General features: G+C 45.2%; 1 protein-coding gene across 4 annotated transcripts in view; it reads right to left on the reverse strand.

Moving 5' to 3' along the window:
- Positions 1 to 17186, reverse strand: part of ORC4 (origin recognition complex subunit 4) — a 693897-nt gene that overhangs the window by 188503 nt on the left and 488208 nt on the right. For all 4 annotated transcript variants that reach the window (XM_044074865.1, XM_044074866.1, XM_044074868.1 and 1 more), the window contains exon 9: positions 12229 to 12402. In XM_044074865.1, coding sequence (XP_043930800.1) covers positions 12229 to 12402 — 174 coding nt within the window. The remainder of the gene's footprint in view (positions 1 to 12228; positions 12403 to 17186) is intronic.

Raw genomic sequence — 17186 nt, forward strand, 5'->3', positions numbered from 1 at the left:
GCAAAAGAGAAGAGTTAATCAGAGACCAGATTCTGAGAGCATTTCTGAAGGAGCATCCCACACCAGATTATTCTAAGCAACCGGAGAGCACCAGAACAAGGCAGCTAGAGGTCTGTGACCCAACTCTGGAGGGTTTTGTAGGGTTATTAGGAAACCAGGACATCTACAAATGCTTCAGTGGAAAGGGGAGTACAACGTTATTTTCATACCATAAGAGACGTGGGATAGAACCTTACTTTCATATCATGGAATGGAAATTGAATAAGTAAATAATCCAGTTAAGAGAAAGTTTGGAGAAACGCAAGGTGAGGAGTGGGTGGTGGTTGTGACCATGCTGCAAGAAATGAAGATTAAAAAGAAAGGACCAGAGTAAGTTAGAGCAACAGTGGTTCAGCAGCATACAGGGGAACTATTAGGGAAAAGAAACAAAGGGGGGGGGGGTCACCATGATGACTGCAAATGCGTTGGAACACAAGGAAGAAAAAGTGCACCACATCAACAGTAGATGGGTATAGACAGTATTGCAAGAACACAGGAAAGTGTGTGTGAAGTTCAGTTAATGGACCCAGTAGAGATGACCCATTCATTTTTGAAGCTCATTTCAAAATGCTGGAAATAATGACTGAAGATCAGGTATCCTCTTTACAACCCACAATAAGCTCCACAGAAGAGTCCATAATCATTCTACACCAGACCATAAAACTACGGAAGTTGCTGACCTCGAGAGTTAGAAGTCGCAGTCCCTAAGGAGAATTCTATAAAGCATTTAATCCCATTTACTTACCATAGCTCAGTGTAGAACCATTCCATGGTAGTGCAATCACGTGGCGCCACTCCAGAACTACTCAAACTACCCCCCCCCCCCCAAGGCTTAAAACCTGTTTCATAATGGCAGGTTTCTCAATACTGAATTGTCTAACTATACACAGTGTAGACATGTTAATGTGTCTGAGGTCACTTCTCATGCACCATTACAAGGAAAATAATTTCAGCTTTCTACAATAAAAAAAAAATTCCTCCTTTTCCCCTCTATATTTTCTCCCTCACATTCCTTACTCTAGTGAAAAAAAAAATACATTTCCATAGTGGAGTCAGCTTTTTAAAAATTCTTACCAGTCTACAAGCAAATTAAATGTACTCATTCCAACAAATTCTGCACCTGTAACTACTGTGTGTGTCACAGTTATTTTCCTCTTATGTGCAATCTTCTTTTGTGTTTACGTTATTACTCAATCCAAGTTAATTTCATACAATTGATCTGTAGTGTGTGTGCCTGAAATGGGTCTCCATGGGTCCCTGCTCTACCCCAGTGCACAAAATAAAATAAGAAGTTATGTACCTACCATAACGTTCCATGTTAGTTGTCTTCTTCTCGCCTTCTTTCTTGCTGGATGGGTTCGGAGCCGATCCTTGGCTCCAACTCGGCCAATACTAAAGCTCGAGAGCTTATTCCACCGGCTCGAGGCTCCCCTATATCCCACAATGCTAGGCGGTAACTACTCAGATCTCGTTTGATAGCTAAAACCAAGCAGTTCTGGTCTCCATAGAATGGAGAAGAGAGAAAAGGAGCCCACCTCTATATATAAACCTGTAGGTAAGCTACCACAAACATAAAAAGGGAGAATAGAGGTGGTAGAACATGTGGGAAGGAAAAATATCCCAATGGAAGATCCCAAATATTCCTATCGGTCTGTCCAGGCTAGGGGGAAGGAGGGTGGGATGCAAGAAAGAAGGCGAGAAGACAACTAACATGGAACGTTATGGTAGGTACATAACTTCTTAATGTTAAGTTGTCAATCTCGCCTTCATTCTTGCTGGATGGGACCGCGTCCCTAGCACCTTACCCCGGGTGGCCTATCGGAACAGACTCTTGAGAACAGTGGAACCAAAGTTGGCACGGTTTCTGGAGGCCACATCCAATTTGTAATGCAAAATAAAGGTATGAGGAAAAGCCCATGTGGCTGCTGCACAAATGGAATCTATTGGTAGCCTGTCCTGAAAAGCTACAGATGTAGCCAATGCCCTAGTTGAATGAGCTCTAGGTCTTGAAGGCAGTTTTTTATGTCTGATTTCATAGATGAAGGTAATTATAGAGGTAAGCCATCTTGAAAAGGACACTTTAGTAACTGGAAGGCCCAATTTACCTTCCGCATATGACAGGAAAAGCTGATCAGATTTCCTGAACTGTTTAGTCCTGTCTAAATAATATCTAAGTTGGCGGTGAACATCTAGAAAATGTAACTTTTGTTCCGACCTGTTGGAATAACCAGGGAAGAAGACAGGAAGATCAATCGTCTGGTTTAGGTTTGCCTCAGAGGAAACCTTAGGTAAGAATGACGGATTAGTCCGGAGGGACACCCTGTCTTTATGGAAAAAGAAGTAAGGACGACGACTGCAAAGAGCATGAAGTTCAATACCCTTCTAGCTGATGTTATGGCTACTAGAAAAAGTGTTTTCCATGAGGGCAACTTAAGAGGGCATGAAGCCGCAGGTTCGAAGGGAGGGAGAATCAAGGATGCTAGGACTAAATTCAAGTCCCATTGAGGTGGGGGATCTTTGATTGGGGGCTTGAGCAGAAAGACACCTCTTAAAAAGGCTTTGCAGAGTTTATGGGACATGATACTGGAGTCCGAGACACCTACATGAAAGTTAGATATGGCAGCTAGTTGTACTATAATGGTAGATGAGGAAGAGCCTAAATGAAAGAGCTCTGCCAGAAAGTCTAGGATAGACTGGATAGGTGCAGTGAAGGGGGGGGGGGGTCTATATCTTTTGATGCTGCCCAGAAGGAAAAACGTTTCCACTTACTATTGTAAATCCTCCTGGTAGAAGACTTGTGAGAGGCTATCAGGATGTTACGGACCGAATGAGAGATTAAGGGAAGCCTGGCTAGGGTAGGAATCAGAAAAACCACGCTGTGAGGTTGAGAGATTGAAGGGAGTGGTGCAGCTGGCCCGACTGGTGGGTCAAAAGATCTGGCACCGGGTCCAGATGCCAAGGCTGCTCCAACAGGTAATGATGGAGGAACGGAAACCATATCTGTCGAGGCCAGAAAGGGGCAATGAGGATCATGGTGACTCTCGAGGCGATAGCTTTCTGAATTAATTGAAGATCAGTGGAAAGGGGGGGGAAGCATACAGAAGTCCCCGGGGCCAATCGTGGACTAGAGCGTCTCTGGTGGGATGGCCTGGTAACGGGAAGAGAGTGAAGAAGTCGTGACACTTGCTGTTTTGGGGAGTAGCAAAAAGATCGCAGCAAGGCCGGCCCCATCTTTTAAAGACTTCTTCCAGCACTGATATTTTTTAGAGACCACTCGAGAGGCATGAGAATGGCCCTGCTCAACTTGTCCGCAATCACGTTGGACTTCCTGAGAATGTGCATTGCTATCAAAATGCTGAGAAGAAATCGCCCATTGCCAAAGTCTGAGTGCCTCTCGACATAAGGGGTAGGACTTGGTTCCACCCTGTTTGCTGATGTACCACACTACGGACATGTTGTCCGTTTGAATTGCAATAGTCCCTGTGGGAAGAGAGTCCTGAAGGGCTTGCAACGCTAAAAGCACTGCTCTCATCTCTAAGACATTTATGTGCAAGTGGCACTCGAAAGGTCGCCACGTGCCCTGGACTGTTCTGCCCTGATAATGCCCCCCCCCGATCAGGGAGGCGTGCGTTGTCACCGTGGCGATTGGGGGGGGGGGGGATGAAGGGTCTGCCCTGGAGAACTTGAGGTGATGTGATCCACCAAGACAGGTGATTCTTGCATGATTGAGTTAAGTAGGATGATGTGAGACATCGGGAGCTGTTGGAAGGTCCATTGAGTAAACAGCATCCACTGGAGGATCCGCATGTGAAAATGAGCTAAGGGGAGAAGTGTAATAGTAGCTGCCATGAGTCCTAATACCTTCAAGACTACCCTGGCTTTGACCTTGTTGCATTGAAGTAGAAGGCAAACTTGTTTGCGGATATCTAATACTCTTTGCTCTGTAAGTCTGGCGGAAAGATGAACTGTGTCTAAGGTGGCGCCTATAAAGGTAATAGATTGACAAGGCGACAAGGCAGATTTTTCGAAATTTATTGAAATGCCTAGAGCTTGGCAAGTTTGGATGGTGAAGTCTCTGGATAGAAGCAGTTGATGTCTAGTGGTGGCGGTAAGGAGCCAGTCGTCCAAATATGGAAACACCTGGAATCCTTGATGTCTCAAGTGAGCCGCGACCACTGCCATGCAGTTGGTAAACACTCGGGGGGCTGTAGTGAGACCAAAGGGCAGGGCTCTGAACTGGTAGTGACTGGCTCCCAGCCTGAAGCGGAGAAACCTCCTGGAGCGTCTGTGCATTTTGATATGGTAGTATGCATCCTGAAGGTCTATCGAGCACATCCAATTGTCCTGACCCAAGAAGGGTAGAATGGACTGTAGCGTGACCATCCGGAATTTTGTTTTTTTGATATAATTGTTTAACTTGCTGAGATCCAGTATTGGTCTCCAGTCCCCTGTTTTTTTTGGTACCAAAACGAATTTGGAGTAGATTCCGGATCCTTGTTGGTCTGCTGGGACTGGTTGGATAGCTCTTTTTGACAGCAGCTTTGATATTTCTAATGCTGCTTGTTCCCTTAGACTGGGTGGAACGTCTGGAAGGGATCCTTTGGGTTGGGATGGGATGTGAATAAAGGGAATTTTGTAACCCTCGGATATGACTGACTGTACCCATTTGTCTTGAGTGAGGGAAAGCCAGGCTTTTGGGTACAGTGATAATCTTCCCCCGACTGCCTCCGAAGGTGGACAGCCGGGCAGCTCCTCAGGGATGCTGAAAGGGTTTATCGGAGAAAGTTTCTCTGCTACCCTGGTTTTGCGGACCACCTCTGCCCCTAGGGAGGCATCTATTGTTATTCACCCCTCTGCCTCTAGAGGGGAATCGACTTTGTGCGTCAGATGAGACTCCCTGGGGTTTGCGGAACCACACCCCCCCCGACCTTTTGGATAAGGTCTAGAAGGGGTAGAAAAATTGACTCCCCACGGCAGAGAGAGTCTTACCTTCCTGCTCGCACCTAGTCAATGTATCCTTCACCTGAAGTCCAAACAATGTTGAGCCATCAAAGGGGGAACTGGTGAAGGACGCCGTGAAAGGGTCCGCAAAATTGCAAAGCCGCATCCAGGCGTGACGTCGTAAAGCTACACCTGTGCCTGCGGCCCTACTCGCCCCATCAGCCGCATATGAGGATAAGCCACATGGAGGAGTTGACAATCGAATTCAGGGCTGCCATCTGGGAGTTCATTATGTCTTGGAACCCCCTCAGCTGTTGGATCCTGCATGGCCTCACCCATATCCTTGAGCAAATCCCTCTGGAGACGGGTGAAGTGACACAAGTAGTTCAGCGACCGCATGGAAAAGGTCGCTGATGAAAACATCCGCTTACCGTACCTGTCCATGGTCCTAGACTCCTTATTAGGAGGATGGACAGGTACCGAAGGATCAGCTAACTCCTTCTTAGTGGCTATGGCCACCACCATGGCATCAACAGAGACGCCTTTAGATAGAAACTCTTTCTCTTTTGGGGCAGTAATAAATTTTGATGGCCTCCTTGGGGTAGGTTCCACTGAATCAGGGGCCGTCTAAGCCTTCCTTGCCACCACTTCCATGAGGGGGTCAAAGGGAGGAGACACCCAGGAGGTGGAAGGGCGAGAGCCAAACGCCTCAAGGTAAACCGACTCTTACTCTGAAGGGTTAAGGGTGGGCCAGTTCCCCCTCTGTTTCAGGATTTCAAGGATGTCAGCAAAAGAGACATCCTCAGAGGGGGATCGAGGGGAACCTTCAGATTTCTCCAAGTCGGTGTCAGAGGTGATAGACTCAGGGGAGTCGATGTGCTTCCTCTTGCACTGTCTCTTCCGAGGGGGTTCTCCTACCGGATCAGGAGAGGCCACGGAAGAGGAGGATTTTCACAATGGGGAAACCTGAGGAGCTGGCTCTCTACGGTCTGTTACAAGGGGGTGGGTAGAAACCACCGCAGGCATTGAAGAGGGAGGAGCTGACGGAGCAGACTGTGGGGGTAGACCTTGGGTCTAACACGCTCCGCATGACCTCGAAGGCGCCCCCCATCAGCCAAGGCCGGAGGTCCCCGCTCCGAGGAGACAAGGACCCCCCCGGCACCGACAGGGACGGCTCCAAGGCCAATGTCGGAGCCGAACTCACCAGCGCTGACGCTCCGAGAGGGAGAACAGGGCCGGACAAGGGTCCGATGCCACTCGCCCCCTCGGAGCCGACGAGGGAAGCTCGGTGCCGAGTTCCCTCCAAGGAGGAAATCGGAGCAGACGACTGAGCCAAAAGGGAAGGTATCGGCTCCGAAGCACCGACAGCCACAGCTCCAATGAGCCCCGGCTCCGAACTCAAAGGAGTCGGAGGAGGAATAGAATCAGGGATGGGAATAGCTGCTGACTGTTGAGTAGGGCTATGCAGCATTTGGGCCAGTGCCTCGGACTTGAGAAGTCTACTCACCACCCTTTGTAAGTCATGGTCGGACAGCCTGGAGGACCGAGAGGAATGAGACCTATGGCTCCGCTCCGACAGAAGAGGGGATCCCGGAGCAGAGTGGATGGAGCTGATGGTAGGGGACCCTCGACCTCTTCTTTGAAGGTGGCTCCGATAAGCCTATCGGAGCCAACTGAGTCTTGACAACCTCGGCTCTGGCCGGAGCCGAGGTAACAGTTTGAGACTTCGAAACATCGACTCCAGCCGGAGCCGATGTCGAAGCAGCTTTAATGCTCCCAGGAGACGGCTCTGAAGCTGGAGCCAACGGCCTGGAAGTCTTTGAAGGCTTCCCCAATGCAGACTGGGTCGGGGGGCCTTCAGGCTTTAACAAACCATGAAGTATGAGTTTGTTTTTGCGTTCCTGCAGGACTCTAAGGCTGAATGCATGGCAAACAGCACATGAGTCCTGCAGGTGCAAAGGTCCCAGGCAATAGACACAAGAAGTGTGACCGTCTGTCAGAGACATTTTCTGACAGCACGAATCACACTTCTTGAAGCCCGAGACCTTGGAATCTTTAGACATCCTAAAAATACTGTATGAGCCGACACAAGCATCCTCCAAAAGGGCCTCATAGAAACAGACAACTGGTGCCAGAGCCATGGCCTCAAGCTAAATGCCAAAAAGTGTATAGTCATCCCCTTTGGCAAAAACAAAGTGCCCACAAATTACCACATAGGTGGTAATCCATCAAGTACAGAAGAAGTAATTGGGGACCTGGGGACCCAAGTTGATAGCAATCTCTCATTTGACAACCACATGGCCAAAGTGGTTAGAAAAACATTTTATATAGCCCACCTAATCATGAAGGGATTCGCATCTAGATCAGGGGAGGTCATCGTGCCTCTTTACTCATCCCTCATCAGGCCCATAATTGAGTACAATGCCCCTTTTGGGATGTACCTTACCAGACACCTGCAGCAACTGGAAAGACCCCAAAAGTACCTCACCAAGAGGATCAAGAGGATCAAAGGGCTCAAACAGATGCCATATGCTGCCCGGTTAAAGAAACTCCAGCTCTGTTCAGAGGCGATCTGTGCCTGACGTATAAAGCCATGTCCAACCCGGAATTAATGGACATGCTGCACCTCAGAAAATCCAAATCCCATCGAGCCACGCGCTCGAGAGACTTGAACCTCAGCACTGAAATAAATAGGACATGCTGGAGGGACAGATTCATAACCCAGAGGCTCCCTTCACTCCGGAATAAAATCCCAGTCCAGGTTAGGCAGAGTCCCTCATTGACTCTCTTCAAGAGGAATCTTGATGAGTGGATGGGAGATCGTAGGTTTACCCCGGGTATCACTTCTGTGTCACTGTTAGACAGAGGCACAGTATACTAACCTCGAAAAAGGGCATAGCAAAATAAATTTAAAATGGGTGGCGAAAGCCAAACACATTCTGGCTAGGCTTATAAATGCCCTAGGGCAGATAGCCTAGTATGAACCTATGAACCTATGAACACAAACACAACACACAGACACACCCTTTAACCAAATAAAAATCCAGTCACACTAAAAGGACAGGGAAAAAAAAGGGAGCGGGCCAAAGGCCTAAGTTAAAAAGGGGATAAAACGGGAATACAAGCACAAGGGGGACCAGATTTAAACTATAGGGACACTTTGTATAAAAACTAAAGTGAATAGAAAGGATAGGGGTAGAATTCGAAGTTTTTTTTAACAAGAAAACTCACTAACCTGCCAGAGCCGGTAGAAGAAAGCACCTCGTCAGCTAAGCGGCAAACGAGATCTGAGTAGTTACCGCCTAGCATTGTGGGATATAGGGGAGCCTCGAGCCGGTGGAATAAGCTCTCGAGCTTTAGTATTGGCCGAGTCGGAGCAGAGGATCGGCTCCGAACCCATCCAGCAAGAATGAAGGTGAGATTGACAACTTAACATTGAATGGTAACACAGGGATTTTATGGGACTGCTTTGAAGTCTCAGGCTCTAATGTACTGTGCATGATCTGATGTAGACTAACTTGTCAGCACAAGAAATTAAATTACAAAATCAGGGCCAGACCCCACTTTCCTGATGTTACAGGTTTGTAAAGACTCCCCCAGTCTCTAAATAAATTACCTATGTGGTTGCACCAGCATGGAAGAATGGGAATAAACACATTTTCTTTTATTTTGGTGTGATGTTCAAGGTAATTATTGAGATCAGGGATGAGGGGGAACAGCTACCATTATCAAAGCTAGGACAGGATGCAGTCCCCTAGAAAAATGCTTTGAAATATAGTCTTGTTAAGTATAGTGTTGGTCATATGGGGGTAAAAAGCAGGATAGTGTAGATGGCAGGTCAGGCATACCTCTCAACTATCCAGATTTTTACCTCATACTTTTGGTATGTTCCTTAAAATTTGTGTTTCTGGGAAATTGATTATTGAAATCTCTAAATAATGGCAAACATTTGAGTTGCAGACTTCAAACCTTTCAAAAAATGAACCAATACAAAAACTGTTTTAGCAACTTCCTGAGTTTACAAGAGTAACACTTAAAAACTGACAATATTTGTGGGCCTTTGTTTTGTTCCATTTCAACCCCACCCCCATTATTTTAGCTTAGTTCAGATTTCTTGCTTTTAGAAGTGGAGATGTAGGTATTAGCAAATCTGCCAGTGATGAGATCAAATAGACCCAATGCACACATTGTGTTAGATCCAAAACAAGCCTGACTAAATTAAAAACAGTACAACTCTCAGACACCAACTGAAATCTGGGATGGAGCAGTGTAGCCTAAGAGAACTGTGAGGTGAAGCAGCTTGGGCAGGTTTGTGTAAATGGGAGATGGATAAGGTGAGAAAAAGGGGAAGCACATTTATTACTACAGTGACAAGATGTGCTTAGAGTGAAGCTATCAGAAGGAAGGGCAGGCAGACGGAAATTAAACATCTGGTATGGAGAGGAGATCTAAAGGGTAATGGAAGACAGATATGCTAACAGAAACCATCAGCAACAAAGTGGACAGAGGACAGATGAATCTACCAGTTGTACAAGATGCAATGAAAAGTAACATGCAAGGCAGGATTACAGAAAAGACAACCGAATTAAGGACTGACAAAGGGAAAAGAACATGCACTGTAAAGATGACAAAACAGATATGGTTTCAGAAGAGTGAAAGTAAAGACTAGAGTGAAGGATGCAGGCCTTAATCACATGCCTCTCAAATACCCACATTTTCAAAGAATGTCCAAATCTTTGCCTCATGTTTTTGGTCTGTTCCTCATAAAATTTGTGGTTTTCTCGCAAATCACTGAGAATTGAAGTTACTAAATAGCTTCAGAGATGATATCTTTCAAAATATGCATGCTATACAGCAAAACATGTTATTCAAGCAACTAAGTTTATAAGAGAAATATTTAAAATCTGTCCCTGATTGTTGGCTTTGGCTTTGTCCAGACTTCTTGGGCTAAAATGTTTAGAGGAATGCTCAAATGACTCACAAGTAAGATGGAAGTAAACCTGGACAGGGACAGGGACAGGAAACTTGAGTGGGCTCAAGGGAAAATAGAAAAAATTCTTACCTTGTTCTTTCAGTCTGTGAGATAAGACTAAATCCACTGTAATGAGGGGCCACCCAGTGTATTAAGAGAATTATATCAGCAAATTTATCTGAATCAAATAGATTTAAGTTGATGAATGACGCCACAGAAGTCAGTAAGATGGGCACTGAGGAAACAATAATGAAGAACAAACTTTGGGAGGAACAGCATAAAAAAATTGGTCGTACAATTAGCCAGACACAAGGAGAACTGCTAACACAATTGGGTCTAGGGAAGTAATGCAAGAGTGAAGGATAAGGCAGGCCTGATTCTGTTTCTATACATGGGTTATTTTTTTTTCGAGGGGCTAACTGCGGTACATCAGAGGGATAAAGCCCTGACTAGTAGGCCCAAATGACTAGACTTTTACTAGGAGCGCAGGTGCTTGACAGAGTTACATGAGAAGATTTTTTTTTGCTCTTTGCAGCTGACCACTGGCTGCTCCCAGGACCTCACCTTATGTACCAGCTCTATTACGTTGTACTTCCTCCTTTGACCCATGCCCGGAGCTGGTGAAGAGATCAATGAGACTGGGGCAGCATCGTACTGTTGCTGAGGAGACAGCATCATTTGTGCCCTAAACTTCCCCACCCCAGCACTTACACAGACATCCAGGGACAGATGAGCAACGGGGATGTGCTGGCATTTATGCAGCCTCCTACAGAGTTCCACAGCTTTGGATCAAAGATCAAGAAGGTCTCCATGCTACTTTCCAAAGTACACAGGAAAAGAGAGGTAGCAAGTGAATGGTGAATGCAGGGATCTAGAAAATTCTAAATTTTAAGGTTCTCATTAGGATATCAGACTAATCAATTTACAGCTGAGAGTACGTGTAAGCAATACTACCACGTGTTATCAGAACAGATTCAGATTTGCCACCCTCAGACAGCAGAATTATTTTTCAATTGGGAAGAATTAGCAATGTACCTACACATCTCAGGTGCAGCTGTAGTTTCTAGATACTAGAGATAAAGCCTGCAGTTATGACTGGAAGCATGCACTCAGATGTTGCAAGTAAGTGCCATCATCCCAAGGTATATTCAGCTTTGCAAGTTATTACGCCAGTAATAACTCTGTAGCAAGTAACTCAGCAGAAGTTATATTTTATGCAGAACTTTAAGTATGTGGGCCGAGAAGGAGAAGTAGGGATCAAGAAGAAATCTAAGACTTCAACTGTTTGGGCTGTGCCTCTCTGAGGGGAGCAATAGTCCAACTGGAGGGGACTTTCCCCTAGTCTTTTGGCAGGGTCAGAGTAGGGCAATTTTTTTTTTTTTATGTTGACATTAAGACCTATAACACTAAACAAGAAGCGTTTCTGCTGAGCTGTGCTTATGATGTCATGCAACATTCAGTGTGAAAGATGAGATGAATTTGTTGGACAATTAACAGGGATTAAAGCAAGGAGGCAGAAAGGGATGATGTAGATTACAAGGGTAAGCACAGCTGCTACCAAGGAACCTTGGAAAACTTCCCAACACTGGAGAGGACTCCATGGGGTGCTGTACACAGCGAAAGAGTATCTCAACAGCTTCATGTTTTTGCTAACATTTCATGAAACATCAGTGCTTTGGGTAGAGTAAACAATTTACATATTTTATTGCTTTCTTGCCTCTGTATGGTCCAGACAGCACCTGAAAGTCATCTATAGATAACTCGCACACCCCACGCAAATCAATATACAGTCTGCTATACAGTTTAATTAATTAATTAAATTTTTTTTAATTAATTTTAGTACTAGGCTAACTGCCCTTGCAAGTCATTTTAAGCCTAGCCAATTATCCCTTGTGAGACTCAAACCCTGTAACTTGTGTTTGTAAGGCAAACACCTTACCCATTAGGCCACTCTCCTAACCCCCTTGACAGAGTTACATGAGAAGATTTTTTTTTGCTCTTTGCAGCTGACCACTGGCTGCTCCCAGGACCTCACCTTATGTACCAGCTCTATTACGTTGTACTTCCTCCTTTGACCCATGCCCGGAGCTGGTGAAGAGATCAATGAGACTGGGGCAGCATCGTACTGTTGCTGAGGAGGCAGCATCATTTGTGCCCTAAACTTAATTTTAAAATATCTAAAATAAAACATGCCTATGAATAAGGCATATGTCAAATAAAAATAATCTTCACTTTTGATCATGAGTGATAATTTCAAAGAAACGAGATGAACTCACCTGGCAATTTTGATTCCATTCCTGAGAAAATCGTCTATCTGGGAAATCTTCAGGCAAAGTCAATTGCTCTTCAAATATTTTCAAGTACTGTTGGAAATTGAAGGAGTTCAATAAATGGATCTGCCTGTGGGAGAATCGTGATTTTACTCTCTTCTCCAGTAACTGCAGCACATCCTTAATAAATAAAAAAAAATGAATGAAGTCAGTAAAACGGGAGGTTAGGTAAATACTGTTTACAAGAGAAGATCACCTGAGAAGTGAAGCAGCAGATCCTCTTCAATATGAAAGGCAGTCTCTAACCAGCAGTCCAAATTTCCACTTGGCCTCATCCCACTCTACTAACATTCACTCAGTAGTTTATTTGCTTCCAATACCTTGCCCCCCCCCCCCCCTTTGCCAGTTTTCTACAGTAAATTCCAGCCATCTCTTTCCTACTTTCTACATCTCCACTGGCAGTCATCCCTATTGACAAAATCTTCTTTACCCCCATGCTGGCTTGATTCTTAGATTCTTTCTGATATTCTATATGGTTATTTTCTTTAAGGACCTGCATCCAAAATCCTACTCTCTTCTAGGTTTTCAAACTTCCCGCCTGTTTCATTATCACCTTCCTCTTAGATATACAATTCTTCTGCTCGTGTTACATATATGAACCTTAACTGCAAAGCTCCAAAGTACCCCTTCAAATCAATTAACTCCAATCCACCTCATTCTAAAATGCATCAGGCAGAAATTATACATACAACAAATTTTAAGTCCTGAATTTCAGATGCATCAATACATCCTCCTCCACAATTCTCATCTTGGGTCAGCAGCATGCTGTGCTGAAGGACGGTTAGCATTTTTTAGGGCCACAGAGATAAGCATAGAAAGCCCTGGTAACCTGGGCTAATGCAGGACAATGAACAGATTCTGTCTAGTCTATCAAGTTTTGGCAGCAGCTTTGGCAGTAGATGTAAATGGCAGCATAAAGCAGACATTCCTGGAAGTTGAATACATATATTGTCCAAGGCTGTGGGCTAAGAAATCTAAAGCAAAATGTCTGCAGGTGGTAGTTCTTGTCTGAGGAGAGCAGATCTGTAAGACAGAGTCCCTAAATCTAAAGTCTCTAAAAACACATTTGAATTCAGCTTCCACGCTTATTGATCATAGACAACCCAGGTTATTTACAAGTATGATTTATGCAAGGACCGCATATGTTGCCCCTTGATGGGGTCACAAGGAAAGAATTGTTGTGTAAGAACTTACCATAACTTGATGTCCTTCTCTTCTATATGCTGCTGTATCCATAACATCGGGGAGTTTGCCTCCAGTGAACTCTCGTCCGTCTGGCCATTATACAAAAGTTAAATGCTACTGCTGGGGTGCACTTGACTTCCTGCACATCCCTCTCGAACGTCTGTCATGAACAGATGTCGGATATAAAGCGGACGTCAGCACGCACCTTCTTCAGAACTGAATGTCACCAGAATCAGCGGCTACAGAGTGGGTACTCCAGGAGTTAGGCAAGTGTGTGGGTGAAGGCTGGGTAACAAACTATACAGCAGCATATAAAAGAGAAGGACATCTAAAGTTATGGCAAGTTCTTACACAACAATACTATGTCCTTCTATTCATATGCTGCTGTATCCATAACATCAGGGAGAATGCAACAGCTCCTGTCCTAAGAATAGGGTGGAGGACCAGAAGCACTTTCCACAAACCCATGAAGGATGGCTCTGGCAAATCCTGCCCTGTCTCTAGAGACCATGTCCAGTTTGTAGTGTCTAGTGAATGTGTGAATGGAAGACCATGTAGCTGCTTCGAGGATAGCAGCTATGTCCAATTCCTTTAAGAAATGCCACTGAGGAGGACTCTGCCCTGGTGGAGTGTGCCCTTACTGGGGCTGGGAGTGACCTACCATGGTTAGTGTAACAAAAGGAAATGGTTTTAGATATCCAAGAGGGTATGGTTTGCTTGGAAACAGATTTACCTAGAGCTCTTGGGTGGGAAGTGATGAAGAAATTACAGTTGTGTACACTTACCATAAATGTAGATGTTTGAGTGTATTCACTGTTGCAGTCATTACATTTGGGTTATCTGCTTGCAATAGCCCTCAGCCAGCCTGATTAACAAAGTCATTGGTCGTGCGTCGGTTGCTGTCCCTTCTTCCATGACGTCAGATAGTCAGGGGTATAAAACATGCAGCCTACGCCATTACATCAGTTTTTCTTGCCCCAGATGTCAGGTGCCCCTCTAATGGGAAGCAATCAAATCTATAAATACGAGGCTATACCTCCAACAAAAAAGCAAATACACCAAAAAGCTTTTAGAGCATAGTAAGTGAGAGTAGAGGTATAGCCAAAAGAAGAAAGGGGGCTAGAGGGAGGGTAACCAGGACTGCAACAGTGAATACACTCTAACATCCACATTTATGGTAAGTGTACACAACTGTACTATGTTCTTCATGTTTCACTGTTGCAGTCATTACATTTGGGTAGATTCCCAAAGCTAAGGTTGGGAGGAGGAATTTAAATAGAATTAGGCGAACTATAAGGCCCTGCAAGACTGCAGTGGCAAAACCAGCTCTGGATTTGAGAAAATTGGCAAATGATAGTGCTTGGTGAAAGTATGTACAGAACCCCAGGTAGCAGCTTCTAGGATGTCCCTAGTAGGTACGCCCCTGAGAAAGGCTGTAAAGGTATATGCAGTCCCTGGTTGCATGGGGTCTGGATGCCCTGTGGGATAGGTTTTCCATGGTGCTTATAACCAAAATGAATGCAGTGGCCTACCCATTTTGAAATGGTTTGTTTTGAAATAGCTTTTCCCTCTGTCCCTGCAGCAAATGCCACCAGCAGTTCAGATTTCCTTTGAGGTTTAGTCCTGTCCAGGTAGAATCTAAGCTGTCTGTGCACATCTAGAGAGTGCAGTATTCATTCCCCTTTGTTCTGTGGGTTAGGAAAGAAGGTAGGCAAATGAATGGACTGATTAAGAGCCACGCTGGATATCACTTTGGGCATGAAGGAGGAATTGGTTCTGAGGGACACCCTGTCTGCATGAAAGATGATGAAAGGTTCCACTGCCATAAGGGCCTGTAATTCAGATACCCTTCTTGCAGAAGTGATTGCTAAAAAGAAAGCTGTTTTCCAGGAAAGAAATTTTAAATCTGCAGTAGCAGCTGGCTCGAAAGGAGGAAGAGTGAGTTTCTCCAAGACAAAGTTAAGATCCCAGGCCGGAGTTGGAGCTTTCCTGGGTGGCCTTAAATTTTTGGCCCCTCTGAGGAACTGCTTGAGCAGTGGATGAGAGAAGAGGGGAGGCTCTGTGCTATAATGAGCTGAAATGGCTGAGGCATGAATTTTGATGGGGGAAAAAGACAAGCCCTTATGAAGCATCTCAGTCAAGTATTGTAGAATCTGAGGTAAACTGGGCACTGCTGCGTTCATTCCTTGAGATTGGTTCCAGGCACAGAATCTTTTCCATTTTGCAGCATAAGATTTTCTAGTACTAGGCCTCCTTGCCTCTAAAATGATATCCATCACTGATTTACTGAGGGATGGTAAAGGAGAGATTAGGTAATTAGCCAGGCTGCTAGGTTCAGTGTTTGCAGCTGAGGGTGCAGAATCTGGTTCTCCTGCTGAGACAACAGTGAAGGAGTCTGAGGCAGGTGCCATGGAGCCAAGCGTGACACACGGCACAAGAGTGGGTACCAGTGTTGACGTGGCCAGTCTGGTGCAATTAAAATCGTCCTTGGCTTGTCCTGTTTGATCTTTAGTAGTACCTTGGAGAGCAGAGGCAGAAGGGGAAAGGCATAAACTGATAGGCTTTTCCATCTGAAGGATAGAGCATCCACTTTCCAAGCTAGCTTGTGGGGAATCCTTGTGCAAAATTTGTCCAGTTGATGGTTCTGGGAAGAGGCAAACAGGTCTATATCTGGGCTCCCCCATTTGCTTGTCAACATGTTGAAAATCCTTGGTTCCAGTTTCCACTTGTGTGGGTCCATGAATGCACTTCCCTGCCAGGTGAGCCCCCCATGCATTGTCTGATGAGTCTGTTAAGATTTGCGCGGCAGGGGGTAATGTGAATGGTAGTCCCCTGTTTTGGTGGTAGGCCTCTGCCCACCAAAGGAACTCTAGGCGTAGGCAAGGTATGATAGAAATCCTTGCTTCTAGATCCTGTGAATGCTGACACCATAGGCTTTTGAGATATCATTGCAGTTTCCTCATATGCAGCCTTGCATATGGAATTAGAAGAATGCAGGAGGCCATGAACCCCAAGGCTTGCAGTATTTGCCTTGCAGATAGCTGGATTTTTGTGGCCACTTGTTTGAAGTAAGTTGTGAAATGAATCTGTTTCTCTGGCGTGAGGAAAGCCATCTGGGAAGTTGTATTCAAGCTTGCTCCCAGGAATATAATTTGTTGACAGGGTACCAGGTGGGATTTCTTTTAGTTTATGGTGAACCCCAGACAAGTCAGTACCCTTTGAACAAAGGCCAGATGATTCAAAAGAATGTCCTTGCTTTCTGCCTGAATTAGACAATCGTCCAGGTATGGGTATATTTGAATATTTCTTTGCCTGCAAAATGCAGTGACTGGAGCTAGGCACTTTGTGAATACCCTGGGCGCAGTAGATAAGCCAAAGGGCAGTGCAGAGAACTGATAGTGCATGTAGCCTGCTTTGAAGCGTAGGTATCTTCTGCAAGACTCCCTGATAGGGATGTGCAGGTATGCTTTTTTTAAGTCTAGTGTTGCCAACCATGCATCCTTGCCTAGCATAGGAAGCAGCTGAAGAGTCAGCATTTTGAATTTTGGAATCACCAGAAAGGGGTTTAGAATAGAAAGGTCCAGGATAGGACGCCATGTATTGCCTTTTTTGGGTACCAGAAAAAGTCTCAAATAGAAACCTTGTCCCTTTTCCTCTTCTGGTACCAACTGAATAGCCCCTATGTTTAAGAGAGTGTGTACTTGATTTTGGGCCTCTGC

This window comes from Protopterus annectens, chromosome 6.part0, assembly GCF_019279795.1.
Source record: "Protopterus annectens isolate FY-2018-M chromosome 6.part0, PAN1.0, whole genome shotgun sequence".
NCBI lineage: Eukaryota > Metazoa > Chordata > Ceratodontiformes > Protopteridae > Protopterus > Protopterus annectens.